The sequence below is a fragment of the Ammodytes marinus genome (assembly GCF_949987685.1).
Source record: "Ammodytes marinus genome assembly, chromosome: 23".
Taxonomy (NCBI): domain Eukaryota; kingdom Metazoa; phylum Chordata; class Actinopteri; order Uranoscopiformes; family Ammodytidae; genus Ammodytes; species Ammodytes marinus.
Window position 1 is genome coordinate 4,913,535 of NC_137227.1, and position 14,010 is coordinate 4,927,544.

Here is a 14,010-nt window from a genome sequence, read left to right on the forward strand (position 1 = left end):
CAGCTCCACAGGACACATACACAAACACACGCACACACACACAAGTCGCAGAGGCAAAGCCACACTGTTACACTTTCAGGCATATCACCAATAGTGCTACAATTTGCACTTGAGGACTTTCTTAAAATAAAAAATTGAAAATAATAACAATTATAAAAACAGGTTATTTGTGTCTACGGCTCGAGTAGAGTTCTTCGGCCCACTGATATATCCTATAAAATATAATAAAAACAAATCTAAATTCCCTCTGTAACCTAATTGTAACGTGTTAAAGTTTTAAGTTTTAAGCTAGGTATCGTGTTGACAGGCTATCTCGCCTACAAACAATTTATGTTCTAGAATATTATTTTAAATAGCCTACCCTATGCCTTTTTATTGTCCTTGTTGTGTGTTTTTCAGGAACTTTTTTGTTCAAAGTTCATGTTGGTTTTCTCGCCAAAAAACTGTTTTTTTTATAGAATAAAAAAATATTTAACTGAATTTAGGAAAGCTGTTGACACGGGGTCTCGCGGGTTAAAGGTGCCAGATCTGTTGGGGGAAATTCTCCTTTTCCGTTTTGTTTTTACCCTTTTGGCTATGGTCCCCAAAGCTAATAATGATGAATAATAGCCTAATAGGCTAATAATAGTAATAATAGAGTGTGTGATGGTAAGTGACATGTTATGCTGTAGCCTACGTGTGTCCAGGACGAGAAGGTGCTGGATTGTGAATAGTGTGTGTGTGTGTGTGTGTGTGTGTGTGTGTGTGTGTGTGTGTGTGTGTGTGTGTGTGTGTGTGTGTGTGTGTGTGTGTGTGTGTGTGTGTGTGTGTGTGTGTGTGTGTGTGTGTGCTCTTGGTGGTAGAGGAGGAGGTGGAGGGGTAGGAGGAGGAGGAGTGTGACTGTGTAATTACGTGGGTGAAAAAAAAGTTGGGTCTGATTTGCTGGATTCGCGCAGGGACCGAAGGTGCACCGCTCGATTTCATATCAAGTTTGGTGAAAGCAAGGGGTGAACATCACACGCTCGGCGCCCACTGAAGCTCCCCGCGATGCTTTTATGAACGAGACGCGCGCACACACACACCCAGTCCCGTGTACAGCAGAGGAGTAGGACGCAGCAGCCCTCGTCTGCACCGGCTCTACCAGTACAATCTGCAAGGGCTTACTCCGTGCAACTTAAGAAAGAAACAATATTACTATCCTTTTTCGCTGCGGACACGACAATCTTTGGATAAAAACGTTATCCTATATTCATGGATGTTTTTGGATGATCTCGTATTTGTTTTACGCGGATAGCTGCTCCACACAGTCTTGCGTGGTGCACATCGCTCCAGGAATGGCGCGATAAAGTGATCAGAGGAATCAGTCCCAAGTACATTCACTCTCCCGTGGTCGTCGCCTCGTCATGTATTCTCCAATTTGTCTTACTCAGGTATTTGTGTCTTTTTTTCTTCATTTAACTATTGAATTGCTGATGATTTTCTACACTTGTAATGATGTTGTTACAGGAGGCATCCATGGAATCGAAAGTTATGCGCGTCAGGATTGTGCAGTTTCAGCTCTGCTTGGGAAATTCAAAATTCATCCTAACCTTTAAATTCAATTTTTTGGGGGGAAAATATAGCGTGAGAGTCCGAGATGTGTGTTTTTTCCGGATAATGTTCTGATTTTTTTTAACTTATCGAGATCGAAAAAATATTTAACAGTCTTGTAGGCACTTAAAAAGTCACTGAAGTGGCCAATCTTCATGCGCTCTTTGTGTGCGTAAAGTTATGCGTAAAGATGATTTTTTTTAAGACATCAATGCGAGACTGTCATTTCAGGTAGGCCTATGGTTTAATTAGGGGTATTTGCGTCCTCTGATAACCTCTCTCTCTCACACTCACACACACACACTCACAGACACACACACATACAAATACACACACACACTTCTCAGCCTTGCTGGAGCTGTGTTTATATTTTTCTTTCCACGTGTATATTTTTTTATTTGGAGTAAAAACCCCTATACTTCAGGCAAGTGAAGTTGAAAGAAGATAAAGCCACTTTCACTGTAGGAAGATCAGACATGATAAGGTAGATTCAGCTGTTGGACAGAGTAGCCGACTGTTTTGGCTGACTCAGTTTTACTGTTTATATTTTACTTGGCATAAGTAAGTGATTGACTGAGATGTGGTTTAGTTTGTACTTAAGAGGATTGTGCTTTTATGGCCCCAGCTGAAGTGCACTGCACAGGCCCTGGCCAAGTCATTTATCTTTACTGCTTTTGGCTTAAGCCTGGCTTTAAAAAAAAAGAAGAAATTAACGAAATATTGAAAGTTTTTTTTAAACAGGAAACCAGGAGTGATAAAATGCTTCAGAGACATTTGCCGCCAAGCACATTAACTAGCATTTACTGCTTAGTTTTGTCAGATTAATTGGCAACATTATAGTCAGGAGAGGACATTTAAAGTAGTTCAGATTCTCTTAATTTTCACCCCTTCACTAAAAGAGTATGGCTCGGTATAGTATCCACAGTAAATACAACGCATTTCAAAACTAAAACCTGTTGGAAATAAAATGTTAATCCCGCTGTATAATAAATGATTACAATTTGGCATCAGTATACTGGAGCAGAGTTTTATTGGCCCGAAAGTGCAGAGGAGAAATGTGGCTTTTTCGGCGGCAGGCACAGATAGGGAGTGGATTTCTGTGGTTTCCCAAAGCCCGGCTGCCTACCAAAAGAACAATATGTGGTTTGACTCCTCAAAAGCAGGGGCGGGTAATACTTATTACATTTGACATTTTAATGACCTAAAACAAAAGATAAGTTAATGGATCCACTTGTCACTTGCGGCTGCTGTCATTTTTTAAGCCAATCATCTTCACCTACAGAGAACAGTGATTATATTAGAATTTGACCGTAGGCCAGTGTACTTTCTGGGAGGTTACAAAATGTTTTTTTTTTTTTGTGTGTTAGGATCCAGAGCAATTCTTTCAAACGTGTAATTAAAACATTTTCCTTTTTTTTTAAATGTATATTTTCAATAATTTTTCAGTTTAGAATTAAATATACGGTATGCAGCAAAGTGTACTATATTATAATGCAGAATACAGAGCAACCTTAGACCAAATACAACAAATAAAACATTGACAGAACTCATTATATTTTAAATAATCATATATAATAATAATAATAATAATAATAATAATAATAATAATAATAATAATAATAATAATTATCATTATTATTATTTATCATAAAACTAAGTTTTAACTTAACATATTTAAAATTAAAAGAGAGATTGAAAATGTTCAAAGTGGGTCATGATTTTAATATCAATGACTGACTTCAGGTGTTTGGAATGAAGCTGGTCAAGTGTGACTGTGTGTGTTCACCTCAGCTCTTCTTGAAATGATTTGGCAAAAACTTTGAATCGAGTCCTGACTCAACCTTTGTGAATACCTTTCATAGAATTCATCTGTTTGATATGCCGTCGCCCTGGCCTGCTTGTGTTTATAATGCATTTTGGAAACACGTAGCCTGTACACCCGGCTGCGTGTGTGTGCCAGCAGAATGGGAATCTACTACACTTCCTTTTTGTGTGTGTGTGACTGCCCTCCCATGTGTCCCTTGAGCTGATCTATCATGAAGTTCACTTTGGAAAAAAGAATAGTTTGATAAGAGATATGCAGCTGCGAGGGAAGGGCGCATGCTCCCGCTCAGAGCAGGCACAGTTAACAGAGAGCAGAGACGCCAGTGCATTCAGTCACCGTGCTCGGTGCTATTGTAGTGCTGGCAGTTGACATAAACAGTGGAATGCCCTTGTCATACCTGCTGTCCGCCCGGCCCAGATACATCTAGGATGGTAAAAAGCAGTGTTGCTATGTGAAGAGAAACTTCTCGACTTGTTCAGCTGTTGATAGAAAGTGCCACTAACATATTATGCGACCTGTTATGAAAATATTTTTATTGTGTTGTGTGTTGTGGTCTGACTTTCCCTTCTGCCTCAGATTAGTAGCTGCCTAAACCCAATTTTTTTTCCATGTTGGATGACATAAGTTTCTGATTTTGTATTTCTCTCTTCTCCTCTCTCCCTTCTTGGACGCTTCCAGGATGAGTTTCATCCCTTCATCGAGGCCCTTCTCCCTCACGTCCGCGCCATCGCCTACACGTGGTTCAACCTGCAGGCCCGAAAACGCAAGTACTTCAAGAAGCACGAGAAGAGGATGTCCAAGGACGAGGAGCGCGCGGTCAAGGACGAGCTCCTGGGCGAGAAGCCCGAGGTGAAGCAGAAGTGGGCGTCCCGGCTGCTGGCCAAGCTGCGTAAGGACATTCGCCAGGAGTACCGGGAGGACTTTGTCCTCAGCGTGACGGGCAAGAAGCATGCGTGCTGCGTGCTGTCCAACCCGGACCAGAAGGGCAAGATCCGCCGGATCGACTGTTTGCGGCAGGCCGACAAAGTTTGGCGCCTGGACCTCGTGATGGTCATCCTCTTCAAAGGCATCCCCCTGGAAAGTACAGACGGGGAGCGCCTTGTCAAGTCTCCGCATTGCACCAACCCAGCACTTTGTGTCCAGCCACACCACATAACAGTATCGGTCAAGGAGCTGGACTTGTTTCTAGCATACTATGTCCAAGACCAAGGTAGGTTTCAAGCTCATACGTGTGTGTGTGTGTTTGTTGTACTGTTTGTGTGTGTGCGTGAGTGTGTGTGTGTGTGTGATCCAAAGCGCATGTGTGAATTATGTCTGGGCAAGGTCAAGGGTCACATGTGTTACTTTTTTGGCAGTCTTTGCTTGAGACTGGCCGAAAGTCCCCGCTACGTTTGCCATAAAACATACATGAGAAATACGATCGTCAGTGCTGCATTAAGGCTGTGCGTACATTTTTATATGGCTCAAGTATGACTCATTTCTAAATAAAAAACCAAAGCTATCATTATTAAATGTAGAACATGTTTTAAATGTGTCTCTGCTCCTACTCATGTTCAGTAATTTTTCAAATACTATCATTTGGACAGGGTACATTTTACCACACATAAACCTGTACAATGGTAAGCCTAGCTATTAAGTAGTGACATTTGTGGGAAGTTGCAGTTAAATTTAAACTAATACTGCACATTTAAAAAAAATTAGTTTGACCTTATTATGTTTATAAGGAAACCATCACATTTGTAAAATTGTTGTTTCTTGATTTTTCGACATTAAATAAATAAGAGTAATACCTACATTCACTTAACAATATTCTTTAAAGTAAGTCACATGAAAGCTAAGAATAGAAGATGTGAGTAGTACTCCCAAAAACGCTGGTTTCTTTTACATTAAAGCCTCTTTTGGATACAGCGATGTGCCCGCTGTCTCGGCCACATCGTGCATTCCTTTCAGCAAAGTGTGAAATAACAGGTTGATAAAAATATGTTGCCCGGCGCTGCAGTAGGTTTTTGGCATGAACAGTTTTTTTGAATGGCTGGTTAAAACCATTTATTTTTTCTTGAAATTGATTTATTATAATCCCCCCTCCCTGTGATATACATCCAAAAGAATTCGGCAAACTAACAAAATATTGGAACATTTAAGGCAAAAATGTATTACTGGAATTTCTTAGAGGACATGCTTTGCACATACGGTACTTTTCCATACCGCTGAATTGGAGAAAAAAAAATCTGATATTCCACACTGAGTTTTAATAGAAAAGAGACTGTAATTTAGAAGAGAAAATGCACAAGTTCAGCAGAACATATTGTTCAGATAGATAATATACATTTTCTAATGAATACAAATGTTCTATTCTTCGTTTTGAATTTTTGCTGAATTTTATGCAAACACCTTTCTAACAACTACTTCAAAATGGAAACGTGTCTCCCGCAAAATAGGTTTGTTATAGTATGTGATTAAATAACAGTCAAACAATGTCTCCCACAGTTTTGAACTTCCTCCCTTTATCTACTGACACCACAGGAATCCCCCCTATAGTATTCCCTGTTGAAATTCCCTGCTTCAAATTGAGTGAATAACCCCCGTTACTTTGCCATAGAGAGAGAAATGGTGGTATAGCTAGCTCATTACCATCAAACCCTGAGCGCCATTTTGTGTTTGATAAGTGCCAGGGAAAGCAGAAGGCACAGCACACAGACAATAATGGTTGCCACTGGTACCGGGGTTGGCATCAGACCCTCTTTTGTGTCTTTTGTAGGATGCCACCGCTTCTCTAGTTTGCATCTGCTGCATTTTTAACTGTTCAGTACCAACTCAAGAATGGCTCTTTAGTCATTTTTCACAATATTCACCGTTGGATATGGTGTGTTAGTGTTCGTACTGTGCATCACTGACGTATTCCAGCTATTGCTTTTTTATTTGGAAAATGTGTCTCCTTTTGAGGAAGAGCAGATTTTGAGCGAGGAGATACATTTTAGTGTTTGACATAAAGGGTGAACATAATGTTCTCTTTCGCCCAAGAATTACATTGACTCGTGTTCAAGATCGCATTGCGGATTAGAGCGATTATTTACCGTTGTCCACGAATTTGCCACGGTTTGAAACTTTGGCAAATACAAAATAGCATTTTTTCCCGGGATCACAGAATTGTCAGTGCTCCCCCTTTTATTTTCTATTTTTTTGCAAGCACCTTTTCCTTTTACTTCAGGTTACCAAGCAGTGCCCACCTCCAGACAATGCAGCCATATTCTGGTAGCGTGTGGTGCGGCGCCATTTTGTTTTGCACTGTGCCAGGGAGGCAGGCAAATCACCAGTAATGGTTGTTAGAGGTTTGGAGGTTGGCATCAAACCCTCTTTGTCTGCTTGCAGCATGCCTTTGATTCGTTGGTTGGCATCCGCAATGCAGTGGGCACGTTGGAAAGTTTTTTTTGACAGTGGCAGAATGGAAGCCGCTGCCTTTGTTCTGGCGCAACTGCACGAAACAAACAAACAAACAAAGAAACTAGCAAATGGCTCTGTCTGAAACCAAATCTGGTATTAGTGCGAACTGCTTGGAAAAAATGGGTCCGCACTGTGCTTTTAATATTGTTCTCAGTGTCCTGCTACCTGGCAGGGGCTCAGTTCTGCTGTGTTGTGTAATTGGATAACATAAAATACGTTACTACCGTTATTTATCCAACAGTATTTTTTCGTGGCAAGAAATCAATAAGTTCAGAATGTATTTATTTTCGATTCCGGTGGGTTGCTGCCTGAGAAAGGTCGGCGGGTTGGCAGCGAGTGTGCTCGGTGAATTTAGAGAGGGCACTCAGCCCCCTTGTTCTGGGGCACAGACGCGTTTAGCCAGGCAGGGCTGTAGCACCCATGCCCAGATGAATGCCCGCTGGGAAGTAGGCTGGGGGCTGGGAGTGGGGGTTGTGGCATCCATTGTGCCAACTGGCAGGCAGTGTTCAATACAGGGCCCTGGCTTCTCTCACAAACACACACACACACACACACACACACACACACACACACACACTACTGTCGTGCTCCAATGCACTGTTTTATCCTTATCTGATAAAACACAAAGTTTAATTTTTTTTTCTTCTCTAAATCATTGGCTCTTACCACCTGGATTTATATTTTGCATATCCAGTTTGACATCTTGATGGAATAGTTGTAACAAGGCATGTAGATAATCGTCATGTTGAGACATGTCTGAATACTGTAGGCCTCGTTTGTATTTGGTTTTGTTAAGCTGCTCTTTACTTTTACTTTAACAAATGTTGGACTATCGTTATGGTATTCACTGAAAGTGTTCGGCTCTGCATAAAAAATATATTTTTAATACAGTATCATTAGAGTATGAAAATTAAACAATTTAAAAAGATATACTACCCAAGCAATCCAATTTAGGAATTTGGAGCAATCTTGTTAAACTCTATGGAAATGATCTGCCGTACATTTTATACTACCTAGATTATGAATGAATTTCTTAAATAGAAATAAAAAAGAATGGTAGTATGAATTAGAAATTACTACAAAGAATTTAAGTATAATAACCGTAACAAGTGACAGAAAGGGATTTCTGAGGTAGTGCAATGGGAGTCTAAAGAAGTCGAGGTCAAGCAGCTTTACCATTACTCTGGTGCTGGAAGTTAAGACAGCCATAAAACATCGTCACATCCACCCCCCAGCCCCCACTCAGTAACGTAACTTTTTTTTCCACACTGTCATGATAGTTTGTGGAAATGGATGGATTACCTCTACATACGTGCTGCCACGTTAATGGAGACCTTGTTTTACGAGCGCCAGACTTAACCTCTGGCCCGGGGGTCATGACCTTTGCAAAGAGATGTGGCAGGGTGTCCTCTGAAGTTTAATTGAGCAAAACAGATCAGTGAAAACGCCCCGTCGCAGGCTCAGGGCACGTGGAGGAGGAAGACCTTTTGCCTTGGGGGTGGGGGGGGGTTGGTGGTGGTGGTCAAGGGGAGGAGGTGGGGGAGCTGCTCGTAAGCCCCCCTTGCTGACCTCTTCAATCGGGGTCAAACTGCGGCGGTCGTGGGGCCACTGGTGGTCTCTTTCCAACTGCTTGTCTCCACTCCCCTGCCACTTCTAGTCTGCGTGGTGGTCCCTTGGTTCATTGGCCTAAGTGAGGGGGAGTAGGTACCACTGCCTTTCTACACCTCCTCACCCCCACCCCTCCTTCTCCGATCGTGTAGGCTGGGTCGTCTGACTGGTCCCTATCTTCAAGACTGGCCGCTGCATGCTCAACACGCTTCGTGTGGTAGCTGTTTGCATCTTGTTTTCCGCCCGGCTGCCTCAAAAGCCTTTGGTCAAACGGCCACTGCGGAGGCCTCACCTTCTGGGTCACTGTGGAGGTCTGTGACTAAGCACAACATCTATCCCTCCCTCCCTCCCTTCATCCCTTTATCGTCCTCTGCCATCAGGAATCACCCCTGCGGCACACTGCCCGGCCAAATTACTCTCTCGCTCCTTCTCTCTCCCAGTCACTTTTCTTTTCTCACTCCCCGGCTTCCCCTGAAGCCCACAGACTCTGACCATGACAGCTGTCCCAGGCCCAGGCACCCAGCCAGATCAAGGCTCGCTGGGTTCATGCCAGAAGTGTGAAACAAAAGTTGTTGTAAGCAGACGGCGTTAAGGACACTACTGTTTGTCTTCCCTTTTTTTTTAGGTCATTCAGATACACATGCAGATGTACAAAGTTATTCAGCTCCCTTTAATTTGAAGTTTCCCTGGTGGGAGGATATTGGAAGAGGTCTCAGGAATGCTTCTTTTGGAAGTTGAGTGAAATTTTATTTCTGTACATGAATTTAACGGTGAACATTCGGAACAGAATCGGCAAGACCGTAAAATGCGTATCCTGGGAAAAACCTCAACCAATGACTCCGGAGCCATATATAAAAACTCTTCAGATTGAACTGCACAACCCTGTGCTTAGCTTCCATTCTGGCTTCCTTATTAGTATGCAATAGAGCCTGCGGTGTCTGGCTACCTCTCTCTCAGAGCCATAACCTATCGAACACATTCTCTCAATCTAATCCACTTAGAACTCCCTCCCAGCTTCACCGCTTGCCTTATTGATTTCCGCTTCCCACTAAATGTCTTCCCGATCCTTTTTTATTTTTTTCTTAACCCTGGAGCTATTTATGTATTGCAGTTCTCTTTCTTGCTCCTTGGTTTCTTTACTCGCCTCTTCCTTTTTTCTTTCTTTCTTTTTTTTCTATCTTTCTCTTTCTCTTTCTTTCTCACTTAATTCCTTCACTCCCTCTCCGGGATCTTTGGTTGTTTGTGATCTCCATCTGACTTTTCTTTGCCTTCCTTCCCCTCCTGCGCTTTCTCAAACACTGACCTGTGTGCAGTGCAGCCAGGTTGCCTGGCTCAGTATGAAGCCTGTGTTATTAGCAGCAGGGTTTTGCTCGAGCAAATACCTCAAGGCTTAAACAGGCCATGTTACCTCCTTAGCCCTCTTTTGTGTGCCATGTGTACATAAATCTCCATGGAAACAAGGCAACTCGGAGCAGAGGCCACTGAGAAATGTGGATGCCTTCTTTCTTAACAAAATTTACAACTCCCTCTTTAGCTCTGCTACAGTGCGTTTAATTTGCTTGTGTCACAGTTTGCGCTGTTGCATCCCTAAAAAAAATGGGACAAGGCCTTTTATTTCCTTGGCATTCCGAGGCACAGGCATTCTGTTGAAAAGGCTCTTCTTGTGTATTTCTGCAGGGGACTCAGTTTAGCGTTTGTGGCTACACTTAGTTAAGGACAGCAGTGTGTGTCATTAGTGTATGGTTAAGATCTCGGCTTCACCACACTTTCCCAGGCTTTTGGGGAGGACCCCAAATGCATTTCAAATCCCCCCGAGGCCACTTGACTGGAGGACCGGCACCTCCCACTCCTCCCGGATAGATTCCCCACCCCCACCCTGTCTGCTGGTCCTCCCAAATGAAGACAAATGGGTACATTCACCCCCTATCCCAGGCACTACACTGTACCTCACTGTCCTGCCTTACAAAGCAGGCCCTCCCTGCTGCCTGGGTTCCTCCATCCAATTGCTGCCCTCTCTCTTTCGCCATCATACCAGTGCAACTGATAGAAAAATGTACTGTTGGACCATCTGTCGGCTAGACTGGTCACGTTAGACGACAGGGTCTGCAGTGGAAAAAAGGGATAAGAAGCTTCAGAGAGAAGAGATAAAAGTCTTCAATAGAGAATTCGTGTTCAGACCTTTCTAGACTTCACATTTTTTCCAAGTCAACTAGGACAAAGGCACTCTCAAGTACCAGACTTAGCGTTGCATGCAAAAGCCAGTCCCCTTTACCCAGGAAGGAGCCTTGTGAACAACCCATGAAGGAAAGAAAAAAATGGGATGGGGTAGTTGGTGGGGTGTGATGGGGAACTTTGGACAGGGACAGACAATCACAGTGGTTGCCCAGGAGACACTCACTTCTCTGTTCAGCGCCCCCACCCTGCTTTGCCTCATCAAAGTCTTTTCAGTCCAGACAGGGCCGATCAGTGGCCCAGAGTGATGGTTGTCTCTTCCTTTGTCTGCTGGTACAGTACGGCCCATCACTGTGACGGCTCGACAAGACCTGAGCGGGACAGAAAAAGAAAGGCCCGCCGCCACAGCGATGTGCAAAATGTACTTTTGGGTGGGCATGTTGCTGTTTGGGGTGGGGGGAAGGGGGCCGAATCCCCAGAGGATTTCTTTCTTATGTCAGTGCAGCGGGTCAAAGAGGGGATATGGTGTCTGGGGCTTGGGAATGGCCTGCTTGGGACGGATTCATCAGCACCCCATTGAGTTGTCAAAGCTAGCCAAAGAGCATCCACTCCTCCCTCACATATGTCAGGTTCACGTCTCAAAAAGCTCCACAAACTGACAATGCCATATGTAATATACAAAACAACCCCCAAGAAGATTGTTTGATTTTATTGACTCATACAGTAAGAAAAGTTATAGAACAGCAGAAAACGCAAGCAGAGTAGGAAAAACAAGTAATCTAGATCTCTAGCATTTACACGCAGTCTTTTATGAAAGCCTGTCTTTAAGCACTAGGGCTGTATGTGATTAAAGTGAGCCCTATAGGGGGAATGACAGGAGGAGAGGAAATATGGACACCTTGTTTGATAGAACAGCATGAAAATGTCATATCTCAGGATCATCAAACCCACAGATGTTATGGATTTTCTACAGAGGTACTTCCTCCATTATGGCATATCATGTTTTTTCTACACTGCATCTTTACATCACATCATTAAAACTGATACATGGAATAAAATGAAAAAACACAGATTTCCAACATATTTTCTTTGGGGATTTTTCCTCATGAATATTTCTCAATATCTTTATTAACCCCACTTTGCACAACCAGCTGCTTTAAAATAAAATGTAAAACTATCATCAATGACTTTTGCAAAAGGTCACAAGATGTGAACATACAGTAGGTATTTGGAATCGTTCTTAACCAATAGGGAACGTCAATGGGTTCAGTTATGATGAAATGACTTGGCCTCTGTGCATCCTGCACTAACAGGACAGTTAATGAAGCCCGTTATTTTTACAGGGAAAAAATAGGGTTGTTACCATGGTGCCTTTTGAAAGCCTGTATGATCTGGCTCCAGATAGCTTGAATTCTTCTCAAATTGGCCTGCTCTCTCCCCTGGCACAAGTCTCCAGCTGGTAGTTTAGCAGCACAGACCTTTAGAAAACCCTTCCAAAATGTTATACGCAAACCCAAAAATGCGCACTTGAGGGCACATGTTCACACTACGCCCATGTGCATGCAAATGCACAAAAACCATGAATTAATTTACTGCACACACATGCATCAAATTATTGCTCACCTGCACTTCAGGTCTGAAGACTGCATTTAGATTCAATGAAGCGCAGCTCCTCAATAACAACAATGCTCTAGCATCTGTCGGGCAAAAATTGAAAGTGGTGGTGCTTTTAAAGCTTGTTCCGGATATACCAAGTCAAGATTGTAATTAGGCCTCCAACATGTGCACAAACCTACCCACAATTACACAGCAGATTCTTAACAAAAAATAACTCTACTCCACCATCCATTTCTCAAACCTCATGGTGTAACTTACATTACTGAGGGATGTTGGCTAACAAGAGGTCATCAGGCTATAGCAGTCCTTAGCCTTCTTGTTATCTCTGTGGCGTTACCAGTGTTGCTTGTCTAATAAGACACAGACCCCGTCTAATGTGAAATTTGCTCAATAGGGCCGTTACATAAGTGCTGAACTTCCTAGGTTGTTTTCATTGAATTGTTTGCAACCTGTGGTCTGGGATTTCTATTGGCTTGACATAGCGTTTTGAGCATTTCTATCGACCCTAGTTGACCTACAGGTGGCTAAATGAGTAATGTTCAAACTCATAATCTCATATGGGATCCCAGCTGAGTGTGCTTGGGTGGAACATCTTCATCTGCTTAATAATGCAGGTCTTTTTCACAAACTATTCGAAGCTCACCAGACATTTTCTTCTCCCTTTTTTGCTGTAAAACCACTGGCTGTAACTTGGGTTGCCATGTGTGTCTTGTTAAGGGCAGTTATGACAAATGGCAGCAGCTGTACAAACTAATCTCTCTGTAGCTTTCACACATGGCGCCCAATTAACAATGGACCACTGTGGGGCCCTAATCCACGGTGCAGCCATCCTCTGGTCCCGCTGCTGAGCCAACTTCCCCAGGAGACTCTTCTCCTTCTCACTCCTGTTAGCCAGCCTGTAACTTCATTCAGATGGGAACACACCGCAAGGCCCGTCTGGGTTGAAGACACGGCAGCCATCTTGATTTTTTTCCATGATGGGAATCCTGGTTCCCTAACACTGAAAAAGCCTGGGTTTTATTTGGCACTTAGGAGTTCTCCAGGATTTGGTTGCAGCCCTGGGAGAACCTGTTGCACCTACAGGCCATGTGTACGGTATATTTAAGTGTTTAGACTCGGATGCATTGCACACATGCACATGAACTCACGTGTATTCAGCTTACACAAGTGTGCATGCATTCAAACACATGCGCGCAGCTGCAGTTGATACATTTCACAAAGTAGTTTCTGAACGGTGGGTGGGAGTAGAAGTGATCTTAAATGTGTGCATGTGTGTATGTGTTATATAGCTTTCCTGTCAGTGGGCATAGTTCCAGTAGTTGTACGATGATAAACTGCTGTTTCTTGGGGCCTCATATAGATAAATGTAATGCACTTAAATTGTGCATGTGTGTGGGTTTTTGGGGGGAGGGGGTCCTTTACACAGTACATTCACTACATCTGCAGTCTTAAATGATAATATGGCATTTGGAGTCCACAATCTTTTCTCAATGGTTTACCCCGACACTGCTAATCACACTTTTAATCTGTTGTCTTTCTCTCAATCCAAAAGCATGTCAGTAGTGCTTTGCATGACCTTGCTTAAGTGTCTTCGGCTCAGTTTTAGATTACAATTAATAATTCCAAAACTGAGTGACTGCACTTTTCAAGAAGATGAAAAACAAAGCCCCAAACTGGAGTTTGAGACTCAAAAGCCGGGTGTTGAAGGGTCGACGGCCATCAGGAAAGCGATGCGGGCCCCTGCCAAATCTATGACATGAATGAAACAAATGGATGAA

General features: G+C 43.0%; 1 protein-coding gene across 3 annotated transcripts in view; it reads left to right on the top strand.

The window, feature by feature from the left end:
• Positions 1-933: 933 nt before the first annotated feature.
• The window catches only part of LOC307269211 (nuclear factor 1 B-type-like), a 66,388-nt gene continuing 53,311 nt past the window's right edge, over positions 934-14,010 (top strand). For all 3 annotated transcript variants that reach the window (XM_080052076.1, XM_080052078.1, XM_080052077.1), the window contains exons 1-2: positions 934-1,409; positions 4,073-4,604. In XM_080052076.1, coding sequence (XP_079908202.1) covers positions 1,383-1,409; positions 4,073-4,604 — 559 coding nt within the window. In that variant the 5' untranslated portion in view covers positions 934-1,382. The remainder of the gene's footprint in view (positions 1,410-4,072; positions 4,605-14,010) is intronic.